At 40.4% G+C, this 17278-nt stretch overlaps 1 protein-coding gene and 1 long non-coding RNA gene across 2 annotated transcripts in view; one reads left to right on the top strand and one right to left on the bottom strand.

The window, feature by feature from the left end:
* Positions 1-15834, top strand: part of plxna3 (plexin A3) — a 140536-nt gene extending 124702 nt beyond the window's left edge. The window contains 8 exon segments of the mRNA XM_051949856.1: positions 177-280; positions 3458-3554; positions 3654-3731; positions 4699-4811; positions 5147-5316; positions 5390-5602; positions 6417-6567; positions 6783-15834. Coding sequence (XP_051805816.1) covers positions 177-280; positions 3458-3554; positions 3654-3731; positions 4699-4811; positions 5147-5316; positions 5390-5602; positions 6417-6567; positions 6783-6878 — 1022 coding nt within the window. The 3' untranslated portion in view covers positions 6879-15834.
* The window catches only part of LOC127534526 (uncharacterized), a 308994-nt gene that overhangs the window by 278808 nt on the left and 12908 nt on the right, over positions 1-17278 (bottom strand). The window lies entirely within an intron of this gene.

Here is a 17278-nt window from a genome sequence, read left to right as displayed (position 1 = left end):
AAATGCAAAAAATACACAACAAAATAAAAACTGCGTGACAAAAAAACGACAACAATAAAATGTTAAAAAAATAGTGAATCAGTTTAAAGTTTCAATAAAATATAATTAAAATTCAAGTAAAAAAAACTGATGGCTACATGCTAACAGTGTGTGTTTGTGTGTGTTTGTGTTGTCAGAGTGGCGTCAGGGTCGACTGACCAGAATTATCCTGCAGGACGAAGACGTGACGACGAAGATCGAGAGCGACTGGAAACGACTGAACACTTTGGCTCATTACCAGGTAACATTCACCTGTCTTTAACCAGGTAATGGCTCATCACTTGTCTTGAACCAGGTAATGGCTCATCACTTGTCTTGAACCAGGTAACGGGTCATCACCTGTCTTTAACGAGGTAACGGATCATCACCTGTCTTTAACCAGGTAACGGGTCATCACCTGTTTTTAACGAGGTAGCGGGTCATCATCTGTAACACCTGAAGGTTTGCAGCACCTGGCTAACTCCAGGAAAACTCAAAGACTGAAACTGAAATCTTTTCTACCTGCTCCGTATGTAGTTTTACAGCTGTTTGGTAAAACTTCACCTTAATAACCATCATACTGATATTTAATTATTGTTTTTTTAAACAACATCAGAGAAACTGAAATAAAAATCTTTATAAAGAGCTAAATATGCATTGAGTAACAAAGCTCACCTCTTCTTAGCAAAGGGTTATAATAATATCTAAATAATAATATAGTATTTTTAATGAAACACGGTTTGATATAATGTAATATAGTAGAATACAACACATTATATTATAATATAGCAACATATTACAGTTTTTTGGTGTTAATAAAAATGTAATGTAGTTAAGCAGTATATATTATGTTAGAATTTATGATATAGTGTAATACGACATACATGATACTGATATGTGCAGTAATTTATTAAAATAGAAGTAAAAGTATGAAGTAATGTATTTTTCTGTTTTATGCATCATGACAATATGTTGTAATGTAATTAAAAATGTAATTTCATAATAATATAGCACAGTATTATATAAAGTAATATTAAATTCTATTTTAAGGTACTTTAATGAAATGTATTATAAATGATATATTTATCATAAATAACATAGAATATGATAATGTATGATAATTTGCTAAAATGTAAATTCATATAATATAGTAGAGTATAATATAATATGTGTGAATGTTAACGTGGACTTTATGAGACAGTGTGTGAATGATAACGTGTACTTTATGAGACAGTGTGTGAATGATAATGTGTACTTTATGAAACTGTGTGAATGATAACATGTACTTTATGAGCCCGTGTGTGAATGTTAACGTGTACTTCATGAGACTGTATGAATGTTAACGTGTACTTTATGAGACAGTGTGTGAATGTTAACTTGTACTTTATGAAACTGTGTGAATGATAACGTGTACTTTATGAAACCGTGTGTGAATGTTAACGTGTACTTAATGAAACTGTGTGTGAATGTTAACATGTATTTTATGAAACTGTGTGACTGTTAACGTGTACTTTATGAGACAGTGTGAATGTTAGCGTGTACTTTATGAAACTGTGTGAATGATAACGTGTACTTTATGAAACTGTGAATGTTAACATGTACTTTATGAAACTGTGTGTGAATGTTAGCTTGTACTTTATGAGCCCGTGTGTGAATGTTAGCGTGTACTTTGAGACTGTGTGAATGTTAGCATGTACTTTATGAAACTGTGAATGTTAACTTGTACTTTATGAGACAGTGTGAATGTTAACGTGTACTTTATAAGACTGTGTGTGAGTGTTAACATGTACTTTATGAGACTGTGTGTGAATGTTAACTTCTACTTTATGAGACAATGTGAATGTTAACGTGTACTTTATGAAACTGTGTGTGAATGATAACGTGTACTTTATAAGACCGTGTGTGAATGTTAACTTGTACTTTATGAAACTGTGTGTGAATGTTAACGTGTTCTTTATGAGGCTGTGTGTGAATGTTAACTTGTACTTTATGAGACTGAGTGAATGTTAACGTGTACTTTATGAGACTGTGTGAATGTTAACGTGTACTTTATAAGACAATGTGAATGTTAACTTGTACTTTATGAAACTGTGTGTGAATGTTAACGTGTTCTTTATGAGGCTGTGTGTGAATGTTAACTTGTACTTTATGAGACTGTGTGAATGTTAACGTGTACTTTATGAGACTGTGTGAATGTTAACTTGTACTTTATGAGACAATGTGAATGTTAACGTGTACTTTATGAAACTGTGTGTGAATGATAACGTGTACTTTATAAGACCGTGTGTGAATGTTAACTTGTACTTTATGAAACTGTGTGTGAATGTTAACGTGTTCTTTATGAGGCTGTGTGTGAATGTTAACTTGCACTTTATGAGACTGTGTGAATGTTAACGTGTACTTTGAGACTGTGTGAATGTTAATGTGTACTTTATAAGACTGTGTGTGAATGTTAACTTGTACTTTATGAGACAATGTGAATGTTAACGTGTACTTTATGAAACTGTGTGAATGATAACGTGTACTTTATAAGACCGTGTGTGGATGTTAACTTGTACTTTATGAGACTGTGTGAACGTTAACGTGTACTTTATGAGACACTGTGTGAATGTTAACTTGTACTTTATGAAACTGTGTGTGAATGTTAATGTGTACTTTATGAGCCCGTGTGTGAATGTTAACGTGTACTTTATGTTCTTGTACTTGCTACATGGTGAGTACCATTTTCTGCATTTAACTATCAAAGTGAGGACATTTTTACAAAGTGAGGACATTTCGGCCGGTCCTCACTTTGAAACAGCCATGTTTGATGGTGAAGACTTGTTTTTAGAGAACAGGTATGAATTGAGGTTTGGTTAGGGTTAAGGGTAAGGATTAAGTTTAGGCAATCAGTTGTGATGGTTAAGGTAAGGCTCTAGGAAATGCATTACGCCTATGGATGTCCTCACTAAGATAGAAGTACAAACATGTGTGAGCCCATGTGTGAATGTTAACGTGTACTTCATGAGACTGTGTGAGAATGTTAACGTGTACTTTATGAAACAGTGTGTGAATATTAACGTGTACTTCATGAGACAGTGTGTGAATGTTAACGTGTACTTTATGAAACAGTGTGAATGTTAACGTGTACTTTATGAGACAGTGTGTGAATATTAACGTGTACTTCATGAGACCGTGTGAATGTTAACTTGTACTTTATGAGACAGTGTGAATGTTAATGTGTACTTTATGAGACAGTGTGAATGTTAACGTGTACTTTATGATAATTAATGGTTGTGTACTGAGTTCCACTTCATTAATTCTAATAAATGAGGCTTTGACAGCAGCTGCAGAGCAATCGTGGAACTGAATCAGAAGTGAGTTGAGCTCCTTCTCCGTGGGGGCGGGGCCAGAGCCGGTGATTAGTCAGCTGATTGATGCTGTCGCTCTGTGTTGCTAGGTAACCGATGGCTCGCTGGTGGCGCTGGTCCAGAAGCAGGTTTCTGCCTACAACATCGCCAACTCCTTCACCTTTACCAGATCGCTGAGCAGATACGGTACAGAAGCCATCACTCTTCATCAGTATTGATCGTATTGATCAGTGTTAACCCTTTACAGGCCACAGGAGGGCGCTCACCTGTCCTCTGTTCCTCCAGAGTCTCTGCTGAGGACGTCCAGCAGCCCAGACAGCCTGAGATCCAGAGCCCCCATGATCACCCCCGACCAGGAGACAGGTAGGAGTGCTACTAAGCACTATTGCTACTACACAGGTAGGAGTAGTAGTACTACGTAGTACTGTCAGTAATACACAGGCAGGAGGGGTAGACTTAGTACTATTTATACTACAGAAGTAGGAGTGCTGGTACTACTAATACTATTAGTACTACACAGGTAGGAGTATTGGTACTACTAGTACTATTAATACTACACAGGTAGTAGTAATAGTGCTGCCTAGTATTAGTATTATACCATTAGTACTAAACACGTAGGAGTACTAGTACTACCTAATACTGTTAGTAATACACAGGTAGGACCACTAATACTACTAGTGATACACAGTTAGGACTACTAGTTCTACTAGTACTGCACTGGTAGGAATATTAGTACTACATAGGTAGGACTACTAGCACTACTCAGTACCACACAGGTAGGAGTACTAGTACTACCTAGTCCTACACAAGTAGGACTACTAGTACTACTAGTACTACATAGATAGGACTACTACTACTACCTAGTACTACATAGGTAGGAGAACTAATACTACCTAGCACTGCACAGGTAGGAGTACTGGTACTACCTAGTACTACATAGATAGGACTACTAGTGCCATTAGTACTACATAGGTAGAACTACTAGTACTACTAGTACTACACATGTAGGAGTACTATTACTGCACTTGTAGGAATATGGATACTGCACAGGTAGGAGTAGTATTACTACGCCAGTGGGAGTACTAATACAGTCTCTGTCAAGATTTTCTGTTGTACTTCAGGTAGTCAGCAAAGACCTGAGAGAGTTCTAAAGAGAAACCAAACAATCTGATGATCCCACAAAATGAAGGAGCTCTTGGGTTACAGTACCAATAATAATAATAATAATAATAATGAAATACTGTCTGATCACAGAAAGACACATGTCAAACGTCCGTCTGGTTGATAATCCAGGATGTTGTGTGGTTGTTGTTGCTGTTGTTATTTTCAGGAACTAAACTTTGGCACCTGGTGAAGAACCACGAGCACAGCGACCAGAGGGAAGGAGACCGAGGCAGCAAGATGGTCTCTGAGATCTACCTGACCCGCCTGCTGGCCACCAAGGTAACACAACTATAACACAACTACAACAAAACACAACTACAACACAACTACAACACAACACAATGCACCACATTTGCAACACAACCACAACACAACCAACCAAAATGTTGCTTACTGGTCTTTACTTGTGTCATGGATAAACGAGTTTTACTGAGAAACCACTGGTGTACATCTGTGGTTCACACTGTGTTTCTGGTTCTGGTTCTGGTCCTGGTTCTGTTTGTGTTTTGGGTTTAAACAGTAGAATTTTTTTTTACAGAAAGACATCATCTGGTTCAAACTGAGACTTTCTTCTTTAAATATCTAATCCTGCATGTTGGTCCTCCCACCACCAGGGGACACTGCAGAAGTTTGTGGACGACCTGTTTGAGACGGTGTTTAGCACCGCCCATCGCGGATCTGCGCTCCCATTGGCTATAAAATACATGTTTGACTTCCTGGACGAGCAGGCCGACAAGCGTCAGATCAGCGACCCGGACGTCCGACACACCTGGAAGAGCAACTGGTGAGAGAAAATCACAGGATGGAAGAGTTTTCAAACGAGATGAATGTTTCTAACAAACCATCTCTGTTCTCAGCCTTCCTCTCAGGTTCTGGGTCAATGTCATCAAGAACCCTCAGTTCGTGTTCGACATCCACAAGAGCAGCATCACTGACGCCTGCCTGTCGGTCGTCGCTCAGACCTTCATGGACTCCTGCTCGACGTCTGAACACCGGCTTGGCAAAGACTCACCGTCCAACAAGCTGCTCTATGCTAAAGACATCCCCAACTACAAGAGCTGGGTGGAGAGGTAGCTAGCATGCTAGCTAATTTATAATGGAGTGTTCATAGCTAACATGCTAACTAATAGACAAATGTAAAACCAAGCTATGTGATCTTGGTGGAGAGGTTGCTAACATACTAACAAATTTATAATGGAGTGTTCATAGCTAACTATAGACAAATGTACAACCAAGCTGTGTGAGCTGGTGGTGAGGTAGCTAACATGCTAGCTGATAAATAAATGTACGACCAAGCTACGTGATCTGAGTGGAAAGGTATCCAACATGCTAACTAGTAAATAATGGAATGTTTGTAGCTAACATGCTAACTAATAAATAAATGTGCAACCATACTATTTGAGCTGGGTGGAATGTTTGTAGCTAACATGCTAACTAAGTTATATGTGCTGTTTGTAGCAAGCAAGCTAATGAATTATATATATTCAATAAAACTGTGTAAGCTGGATTGAGGGATAGCTTACATGCAACTAATTAACATGTGCTGTTCATAGCGAACATTCAAACTAAGTATTTTATCTAGCTAACATGCTTCAAACTTGAAACTAATTATCTAGGTCAAAAGCCAGCTAACATGCTAAATACTAAAACTTGCATATAAAACTCACAACTGAATGGAGATGAAGCTAACATGTTCATCAGTTAATGTAGTGTAGATGACAACTACAAGAGCTGTATGTAGACGAACACGCAAAAATGTTGTCAGGCTGAAATATAAAATGATGAGTGTGAGGTGGAGAGGAAGCTAGCATGCTAGCCAATCTTCACATTAGCTTGGTGATATGTTAAAGTCTGAATTTGGTCACTGCTATCCGTGTCCTGCAGGTACTACAGGGATATTGCAAAGATGCCCAGCATCAGCGATCAGGACATGGATGCCTACCTGGTGGAGCAGTCCCGTCTCCACGGCAACGAGTTCAACACGCTGAGCGCGCTCAGTGAGCTCTACTTCTACATCAACAAATACAAGGAAGAGGTGAGAGAGTCAAAAGCTGTTCATTGTTTTCACAAATGGCTGCAGTCAAAGCAGAGACAAAAATGTGTTACAATTAAACAGATCCATCCAGCACTGATCCAGAGCTGGATGTGCCCTCTACTGTGGAGAGTTTAAAACTACACCTGAACTGTGATTAAATAGAACCTTTGAGTTGTTTGGAAGTTTAATTTCTTGTGTCTTTTGTCCGTTTGCAGATCCTGACAGCTTTGGACCGGGACGGTTACTGTCGCAAACACAAACTGAGGCACAAACTGGAGCAAGCCATCAACCTGATGTCTGGGAGCAGCTGAGAGGAGGCGATGGACGGATGGACTGATGGGAGGATGGATGGGGGGATGGGAAGAAGAATGGGGGAGGGGACGTAAGGGCATTTAGTTTACTGAACTGTCTGAACAGTCAGCTGAACGGCTCCATGTTGGACCGAACTGATAGCCACAGCTCTGGCTTAGCAATGAGTCTATCAGTCATTTATGTGTCAGTTGATGGACTGATTGATTTAAAGCATGGCTGCTGGCTGGGACCCCGACTACCTCCGTCTGGTGGATTTTGGGGTAGAAAATCAGTTTCCAAACATTTGCAACTTCATTGTGGAATGGAGTCATTTTTGGGGCAAAAAAACAAAACAACAAACTTTCTGGATGCATCTATCTGTTTGGATTTAATTTCACTGCAGGTGTAAGCAGGGATCAAAGCGAGGAGGCGTGGCCGCGGAAAGAAGACTGTGTCAGGTTAACCAAACAATACAGGACTAATCGACCCGACTTCAGGATTCCCAGAACTTTCTAGATGTTCGGTTGAAGAGCTAAAGGTCAAGTTTCCGTCAAAGCTGCAGACCTTAAGGATCAAGAAACTATCAGATGGTCGGAGGGTCGCAGTAAAGACCTAAGCCGAGGCCTCATGCAGAAGCTCGAAGCCTCTTTACTGATGTCGTCACTTTGGACCATTTATCCTCACCTTCAACCCTTAGCCTTGTCTGGAAGGATCTGAATCCACCTTTAGAAGTTCAGGTCAACTCAAGAGGAAGCAGGTGAGTCCCTCATTTGGAATACCTGACCCGCCTTGGACTTGTTTCGGGAGGTTGTTTCAAGCTTTAATGAAGGAGAAGGAAGCAAATAAACTGATGTCCCAAAAAACTTATGACTTGAAATCACTGTTGAGTCTTGAAAGAGGTGGAATCCAGGTGGACTCGGAGGAAATAAGGACTCACTGAGCCGAGGCGGTTTGACTTGACCTTGAACTGTTCGGCCTCGTCAGAATCCAGACGTTTCTAAGATGCTGTTTTAAAGAACCACTCAAAGTTTTTCTCTGGACAATCACTCTGTACCACAGCACACTGAGCCCGATGCCTACTGACCGACCAGTACCTGTGTCCATAACCCCACCCAGCCTCCTTCTGTCTTTGCTTGACCTTTTCCCTTCTGCATCTCCTTTCCTTGTTTCCTCTTTCACCCCACCTTCGATTCCTCCTCCTCCTCGACCCTGCTCCATCATTGGTCAATCGTGCTATTGGCCAGGAAGACTCTTTAGTAATGTACTGCCCGACCAATCATGACTGTGGAATTCACCAGAATCGTGAATGATTAACTAGAAGTAAATAGAAACAAATATAGAGTTACATTTTGAATACATTCCAGCACAGACACACAGGCAAGGTCTGTAAATACATAGGTTGAATTTTTCAGAAGTGAAAAACTCTCAGAAGTGGACGACCTGGCATTTTTCAGGACCAGAACGCCCTGGAGACGGGGTTCTGGATTCAGCACTAGTCTGCAAACGTTGGCGCTGTTGCTGCAGCGCTCTACCGTCCGACCTTGCACATACGCCCACATACAGCCATGCTTTACAGCGCCATGCTAACCGTGCCCAGGGGGAAATACTGTGCAGAGTTACAAGCCCAGTGCCATGTAAAGACCGGACCGGATCGCATCAGAACTGGACCGGACTCGGACCAAATCCGGATCGAAAACAACCCGGAACAGAGGTTTAACCGGACCGGACTCAAGAACTTTTAAGACTTGTGGCCATAATTGTAAGCAACAAAAAAAGAAAGATAATAATAATGATGACAAAGTATAAAAAAAAGAATACAAAAGAAAGGAAAAAATATGTTAACATGTAATAAGAACTTTGTGGATTTGACGGTATGGATTTTAGGAAGCTGAACTTGTATAAAGCTGAACGTTCTGCTACATCAGAGTCTGGAGAAGGAAAGAGAGCCAGAAGACGGATCGACCTCCGACCGAACCAACCGCATCTTCACAACATTGGATCGGACTGAACCAAGCGAGTGTTTCAGATCTGCATGTGGAGAACCAGATGGACATTTTGGTACTTTTATTTGCCAACTGGATGTTTGAACAGAAGAAGAGAGTCAGACGGAGGTTTGGGTGGAGTTTGGAGGGTTCAGGATGTTTTGAATGTAGCTCCAGCAGCTACATCCAGAAGGAGAATGAGGGATTCTACACGGTCATGAAAATTAGCTAAAGTTTTGCCCGTAAGCAATGATTGGACCAACTGTGAAACCAGAACACCAAACCCAGTGTGAAAATTCCTGTTCTCTGCAGACCTGAACCCTCCCAAACATCTGATTTCTGTGGTAGAACATTTTCACTTCACACAACTGGCTTGTAGATAACCTTCAGAAGTTCATTTTTCAGTCTACCGTTTGTCCAAACTAGAGTTCTGTACGGATTTTTAACCTTTTAAAGAATGTGCAGTGTCGATTTTAGTCTTTTTTTTTTTATTTCTCCAATGATCTCAGATTGAGGAAAAAGTCCATTTGTGATGACACTGAATCTTTTGATAGTTTGGGCCACAATGGAGCCAACAGTTGGACGGCTGGGTTTGGAAATGGAAATGCCACATTTGGTTCTGAAAATATCTAGTCTTTCGATCCAGGCTCTGGAACTAGGTCTGTTCTGGATCCATGGAGCCACTCATTTCCTCCAGTCTGGAGCAGAACCAGTACTAAAGCAAGATGGTGGATCGTGTTGTTTACCAACAAAAGATCATCGTGGTTCAGGCTTTAGGTTCTTCTATTTCTTGGTTCCCAACATCAAGCAACTTATCAGGTTCTCAACCACTTTTTAAAATATTTTTTTATTGGAAAATCACAAATGAGAACCAGCTTCGTGTTGGTGGAAACCCAGCTGACAAACAGCCATAATGGGACTGTAGACTGCAGATTGTAGATTCCCACCTATTTGCTAATGTGCCAGCAGGTGAACTACCTGTAATATCTTAGAGTTAAAAGACTTCCGGTTCCCGTTTTTAATCCGGATAATCAGCTGAACTGCTTTCTAGACATTCCTCAGCAGAAAGAACGGCGCACTGATTGCTTTATGAATCTAACGCAGGATGAAATGGAACCATCTCTGTTTAGAAACCCGTACAGCCGCTGTTTGACTGAAAATGTTCTGCCACATGAAGCGTCTCTCTTTTGGCTCTCTGTGATGCCATAAAGCTACAAAGCACCTTTTTTTCTTTCTTGCTGATGTTTCACTGTCGTTTGAATTTTTGGGGCCAAAAGGACCCGAGTGAGGAAGGATGGCAGGAGGAAGAGGAGGAGGAAGGGTCCTGATAAAAGACTGCCTTTTAGATGATTAATTATAGAAGAGGGAGGGAAGCCACTACATACCAATACCACTGTTCATCCTCACCGTGCGTCTGTGTGTGTTTTGCTGCTGCTGCAGTGGAAACTCAGCCGTTAAATCGCTGATCGTATCTGCAGCTCATTAAAAATCTTTCTCTGTACGGTCGCACTGTTTAAATCATCCGATCTGTATCTCCCATGCTTTTGAAATCTCAGATTGTATCTCGTTTTTTAAAATTTATATCAGAATCTCAGATCGCCCTTTAAACTCGTAGTCGTGTTTAATTGTGTCCTCGTCGCCATTTTGATCAGAATTTGCCTCTCATGACGTGAGAAGGAAAAAGACGAGGAGGAAACTCGTTGTGCATGCCGAAGGTTTCCTAAAGGTGAGGAAGGAGGAGAGCAGGAGCTGATTTTCTTCAGATGCAAAGAAGAGAAATAACTGTTAGAGGATGGGGATGAAAGGAGGAGGTCAGAGTGTGTGTTTGCATGCTAAAGCGAGAGGAGGGATGGAGGAGACGCTGCTGGAATACTGAGGAGGTGGAGAAGGAGAATACTGATCAGGGAGGAGAAGGAGCGTCATCCATCAAACCGGCCGAGAGAGAAGCTTTCCAGACCAACGTGAACACATCAGAAACACGTCGACAGATGGAAGGCAGCGGTTTAAGAGTAGAAATAACCAATGATGATGATGAAGGGCAGCTCTCTGGTTTTTATTCTGCAGGAACCTGATCTTAGTCTGGAGGACGTGTTTGAACGTTCATGCTGGTAGTTCCTGATTTAGTGATGCCTTCAAATGGAATCCACAGAATCCGTCACGTCGACACATCCATCGTCTATGCAGCGTATTCTGGTCGCATCGTTTAGAGACGTTTCCAGCTTCTCATTTGCATAAAGTTCAGGTCTAAACTAGTTTATGTAAATCAGAGGCGACCTCTAGTAAGAACTTTTAATCTGAGCGCTTTCTAAATCCAGATTCAGAAGTTCGTTTTTCACCTCAAATGTTTTAGGAAATGCATTTTTGATCAAATCTTTCTGTGAAATAAGTTTCAAAGCAAACCGATGTGTTGGTTTGAAATGGAGGAGCAGCATGTGTTGGCGAGCAGCTGTCCGTCATCTATCGTGGCCCCACCCAGTCGAACGCCGATCGATCATCCAACACTTCCTGTTCATCCTCCATGTAAGCACCCGTCAACGCATTCTGGTCGAATCGTTCAGAGACGTTTCCAGCTTCTCATTAGCATAAAGTCAGTTAAAGTTAAGGTCTGAACTGCTTTTTGTAAATCAGTTCGACGTCTCTGGAAACTAATAAAAACTAAACGTTTAAGAAATCCAAATTCAGAAGATCGTTTTTCACCTCAAATGTTTTAGAAAGCGCGTCTTTGATGAAATGTCTTTGCAAAATAAGTTTCAAAGCAAACCGATGTGTTGGTTTGAAATGGAGGAGCAGCATGTGTTGGCGAGCAGCTGTCCGTCATCTATCGTAGCCCCGCCCAGTCAAACGCCAATCGGTCATCCAGCACTTCCTGTCTAAAAACGCCACTGTGGTCTGAAACCATGAGCTGCCGCAACATGCAGGAACTTTCAGGTTATTTTGAGAACATTTAGTTTGTTCTGCTCAAAAGAACCGAACACGTAGAACCTCTTCAAAGATCGTCGTCAGGCTCCTTATGTGAAAACGATAAACACGTTAGAACGCAGCGTCAAAAGTTATTTAACGGCCATTTTAACGTTTAAGAACTTTCCAACTCATTTATCGGAAATTAGGTGATATTTCTGCCGTTTGTTAGTGTGAGCACCAACACTTTAAATGATGCTAAGGTCTTATTAGTGTGACGTCCACCGTAGATAGGCCTCAGTCTAATGAAAGAGAAAAGCGAATTGAAAAAAGGATGATATGGGAACCTTTATGATATCGTTTAAATTTAACGTTCAGTTGTTTTCCCACTGTGGCAGCAAGTGTGTGTGCACATTTTACCATCATTTCCATCCTCTGAACACACACACACACACACAGCTGGGAGGAGGCAACACAGACTGAAGAGGCCGGTGGGAGGGCCGGGTCTAATTCCTGGAACAATAAAAACAGGGATTGGATTGATACCTCGTTTTTAGCTGCATCCGTCCACACACAGCGTTTAACGAGCTCCAGCGGTGAGATATATTTATTGTTTTCTTTTAATTTATTTTTTACGATGGCTTTTTATTTATTTTGGGAGGATGTACACAGTTGTATTAGTTTGTACAGCGTTAAAGAGGAAGAGGAGCTGCACACACACACACCAACACACACGTTAACATGTCCTTTTACATTCATGTACGACTGTGAAATGACCACCAGAACCTCAATAAGTTATCCTTCTAAACAACACATGAAGTTGGTTTAATGTTCCTTCTTATCGTCCAATTTTGGACCAATGAGTTGCAGAGTTACATGCTTAAAAATGTGTAGAAAATCAGAGAAATGTGAGGAATCATTGAGGTTTTGGTTGTTTGGTCATTTCCCATCGTTCACATCCTCAAATTCATCCGTACGTCCGATTCCTCCGAGCCTGGAGGTCGACAGATCGATGGATTTGGTTGATCACCCATCAGACTCGCTTCATTCATCCAGTCTGAGGAGTCGTATGAACTGTAGAAATTGTTCGGTTCTTCATCCAGACGATGTTTTCCAGGAGTTCAAAAGCAGAGAGGGGATCAGGGAAAGACGTCAGCGGGGAAACAAACCATCCCAGTCAATGGGCCAAATTCTGATCTCCTGTTGGTAAAAAGTGGAATCTCCCAGTTTAAGGTCGAGTTTACGTGCTAACAAACAATCTCTCAGTGGTTGTTGTTTCTGTGAATCTTCCATTTGCAGCCAGTAGTTCCATTGCTTCCCCTCCATAGTGAGCTGGGAGCTGATCTGCTGCTGGTATAAAATGGATTTTTCTAAAATCCTGCTGGGGAGAATGACAATTATTTTCCATTATTTGGGAAAATCCATTTAAAACCAGTGACAGCGACCAAAGGGAGCTTCTGAAATTGGGCAATTTTAATATCAAATCATTTAGAAATGAATGACTGTCAGTTCATGTGAAAATGATTTTTAAAGGAAATGTTCAGATGACAATAATTATAGGTCGTATTAATGTGATTTTGGTAGTTAAACCTGGAAAAAGTTGCATAAATATGAGACTTCAGAATCATTTTATAATGACCTCCCATTGAAAACCAGTTAACTGGACAAATATCACGTTAAATAAGTGGGAAATTATTTACCACCATCAACTATGAAATGGATTTGTGAAGAAAATGAAAATATGGAAATGTCCAAAATGTCCATTGAAAATCAATCTTTCCTTGATATTGAATAAGAAATTAGACATTTTTTTACCAATTGTAATGAATCAGTTTTGTTTTTTTGGAGATAAATTGTGCGTTCATATCTGGGGGGATCTCTCATTGACTTCTATAGAAATCAGAAAGTTCCATTTTATACTAACAGGAGATGAAATGTAGAAGTTGCTTCCCTGCTGAAAACACTTGCACTGACCTATTGGGAATCAATGGGAGCCAACTGACCCCGCCTCATTAAGCCCCTCCCACCCTGCAGACTCCTGACAGATGGTTGGCTGACCGACAGCGAATCCCAGCGGGCGTCATTGTACCATAGCAGCAGCGAATCACTGGACTCCTCGTCGTGTTGGACAGGGAGTCGGATGTCTTTATTGTATCATAATATGATTATTATTACTACGATTATAATTATTATTAATATTCTGAGCGAGCGCCTCTCAGCTGCCGTAGTGTCAGGACCCAATTATCTGTAAGCACTTTTCTGAACAGAGATTTTCAAAACATCCAAAAAGGTCATTGTTTGGGTCCCTGAGCCGTCGGTTGAGAAGCGACGCTCACGCTGGATCTTGTGTCTTAGTTCAGGATGGGATTGTTCATTCAGGCGGCGCTGCAGAGCTTCAAGTGTCAGGTCACAAGGCTGCAATGTCACAAATTGATGTTAATTAACGGCCACATCAGAATTCAGGTGCTTCAGATTTGTCAGAGATTTTATTTGTTTATGCAGGAATATCCCACAGAGGGTCGGCAGCAGATAGAGGTTCAGACTCAACAACATAAATGATCAGCCAAGCATGCTGACAGTTTAAAGAAGTTACAAAACAACTGTTATAGCTAAAAGATAAAATGAGCTAAAAATAAGTCAAAAATCAGCTTTTACACCAACATGGCAAAAGTAGTTTACTGCATCTGAAGATACTTAATTTATTTAGTATTTTATTCATCCACACAGCGAAAAACAAATCGTCATCTAATAGTTAGCTATTACCTAGCATTAGCAGGTTCATGTAAGGTGTAATATTTTGATGTTTACTTTTATTTCACTAAAAACTCTGCTGCGCTTCAGTAACGTTCAGTATTTGCAGTATTTCTGGTCACCAATTATCACAGAACAGGATCAACAAAACAGCTTCACCACTAAACAGCTGTTTGATTCAGAAGACAGTGCTGTTAGCGCCGCCCTTCTGGGAAATGGAGTTATAGTTCTACTTATAGCAAAAACAATCTCCAATACTGTTAGCTACCACAATTATTACCACAGAACTACTCAGAAATGCAGTTAAACTAAGAACGCTATTTGTAGCGAAGCTGCTGCACAACACTGTTAGCTAGCTAGCTAGTACCATTACAGTTAAGCTAGTAACACTGCTCCTGGTAACAAAACCACTGCCTGACACTGTTAGCTAGCTAGCACCGTTATTACCACTGAGGAATGTAGTTAAACGAGTGAGAACCGTTTTACTTTACAGAACTGTCTGTGGTGCTACAAGTAGTACCGCTGCTAGTTTTACTACATTTAGTTGTAGCTACACTACCAGTCGAGTTTGCACACATCTTCTCATTCAGTGGTTTTATTTAATTGTTTTCTACTTTGTAGATTAATACTGGAGGCATCAAAACTATAAAGGGTACATATGGAATCATGTTGTAAACAAAAACGTGTTAACCTTCAGTATTAATCTACAATGTAAAAAATAATACAAATAAATAAAAAGCATTAAATGAGAAGGTATGTCCAAACTTTTGACTGGTAGTGTACATGCAGTTAAACTAGCAAGTACTTCTACTTGTACCACTGCCTATTGCTGCGTATAAATATCTGACAATAACTGTTCATGCTACAAATAAAAGCAAATCAAGGTCACATCATGAAAGAGAACAAATAAAACAATATAACAGAAACGATGATAGAAGAATGTCCTGAAAGCAGATCCTCGACCAGCCATCTTTCTTTTCTCGTTGAAAAAAGGATCTGATTCTGGTAAATAAACGTGACGCTCAGATCCTCTCGCCTGTCGCTCTGCAGCGCCGCCGTTCATCACTCTGCCTGGAAAAACTCTTTATTTTCTTTGTTTTCACTGAAAACACAGAAACATGTCGCCTTGATACTTTCCAGGACGTAGTCAGGGCCCATTTTTTGATACCATTTGCCATTGCCTTGTTTTTATTTTTTATTTTTGCTGAGTTAAAATGTAATGATGATGATGATGATGATGAATCTTTCATGTAATAGCCTGTGTCAGTTTTTATATCATTGCCATTGCCTTCTGCTGAGTTTGTATATTTGTGTGATTTCACTAAAGTGTAATGGAAAAGTTGGACTTAATGTTTGTGCTTTATTTGTGACACAAAAACATGTCCAAACCCATGAAGGAGTGCCAGAAACGGCTGGAAATGTTTTCTGAAGTTCTAATCGGAGTTTTGAGGCCTCGCACATCAGATCAGATTAGACGATTTTCTGCTCGTTTGAGTCGACTTGAGGTTTGGCCTCCCGCTGCGCCGCCGTCAGCCATCAAACGCTGGCAAGGGTGCAGGCTAATTAATGGAGAACAATGATCCAGGCTTTGCAGTGCTTATCGGTGTGGACAAGAAAAGACTCGTTATCACAGGTTTTCATTATCAGGAAATGCTCTTGATTAAAATACGCCAGAGGCTGCGGCGGAGAGAGCTGACGAGTTCGGTGGAACAATTTCACCGGGTTTTAAAGGTCGGCTTTGGAGGAATCCAACAGGAGGATTTTATGAGCTCAGTTTCAGCCGAAGAGGAAAAGGGACATTTTAGAATCTTTCACATCCTGAGAATTTAACCCTGAACCTAAACCTGAACTCTTTTAAGGGTTGTTGCTCATTTTAGAGCTCAAACCAGCAAATGGTAGAACTGTTAATGGCATTTGACTAAAGATTAATCAACTAATCTCTTGAAAAAGAAGAATATCATTTTAATCCATCCTGGCATTATCTGGGTTCATTTAATATTTGCATCATTAGGGAATATCCTTAGATTAACCTGTAAATGTTTTTATATATGTGTGTGTGTGTGTGTGTGCTACTGTTCAAGAGTTTGGGGTCACTTAGAAATGTCCTTATTTTTGAAAGCAGCATTTTTCAGTGAAGGTAACCTTAAATGAATGATAAATCCAGTGTAGACATAGTTAATGTGGTAAATGACTGTTCTAGCTGTAAACGTCTTATTTTTAATGGAATATCTCCATAAGGGTACAGAGGAACATTTCCAGCAACCATCACTCCTGTGTTCCCGTTTCATTTCTTTATTTATTAGATATTAATGAACATTCAGTCTAAGTTTACACAAGTTTGCAGTAAATAACCTGGATTTAGAACAAGGCTCATTTCCATCCATTGTCCCTTCCAGAACCGCAAGACGAACTCCTCAAGGGCCTGTGAGAGTTTCCAAAAGACTGTTAGAACCAGGAATCAGGGGTTACCTAGAACTTGATAAAAGACCCTGTACCCCTCTCACTTCAAGGTCCTTAAATTACTTCAATGAACTATAAAACCTTCTATAGTCCCAAAGAGCCACATGGTGGATGTTTAAAACCTCCTGGAGAACCTATTAGAGCTCCTCTGTGACATCTGGAACCTCCTTTGTATCCTTCAGTTCATGCTCAAGGAACTTTGTAGAAACCTACATTAGGACCTTGAGATACACCTCAAATAATTTAGTTTCCTATTTACAAATTCACAAACTCACATCATTTGAAGGACATCTGTGACCTTCTCAAGACCCTGAAAATTCACCAAAAAT

This window comes from Acanthochromis polyacanthus, chromosome 6, assembly GCF_021347895.1.
Source record: "Acanthochromis polyacanthus isolate Apoly-LR-REF ecotype Palm Island chromosome 6, KAUST_Apoly_ChrSc, whole genome shotgun sequence".
Lineage (NCBI taxonomy): Eukaryota > Metazoa > Chordata > Actinopteri > Pomacentridae > Acanthochromis > Acanthochromis polyacanthus.
Note: the sequence above shows the minus strand (reverse complement) of the source record. Positions and strands in the feature narration are given on the sequence as shown.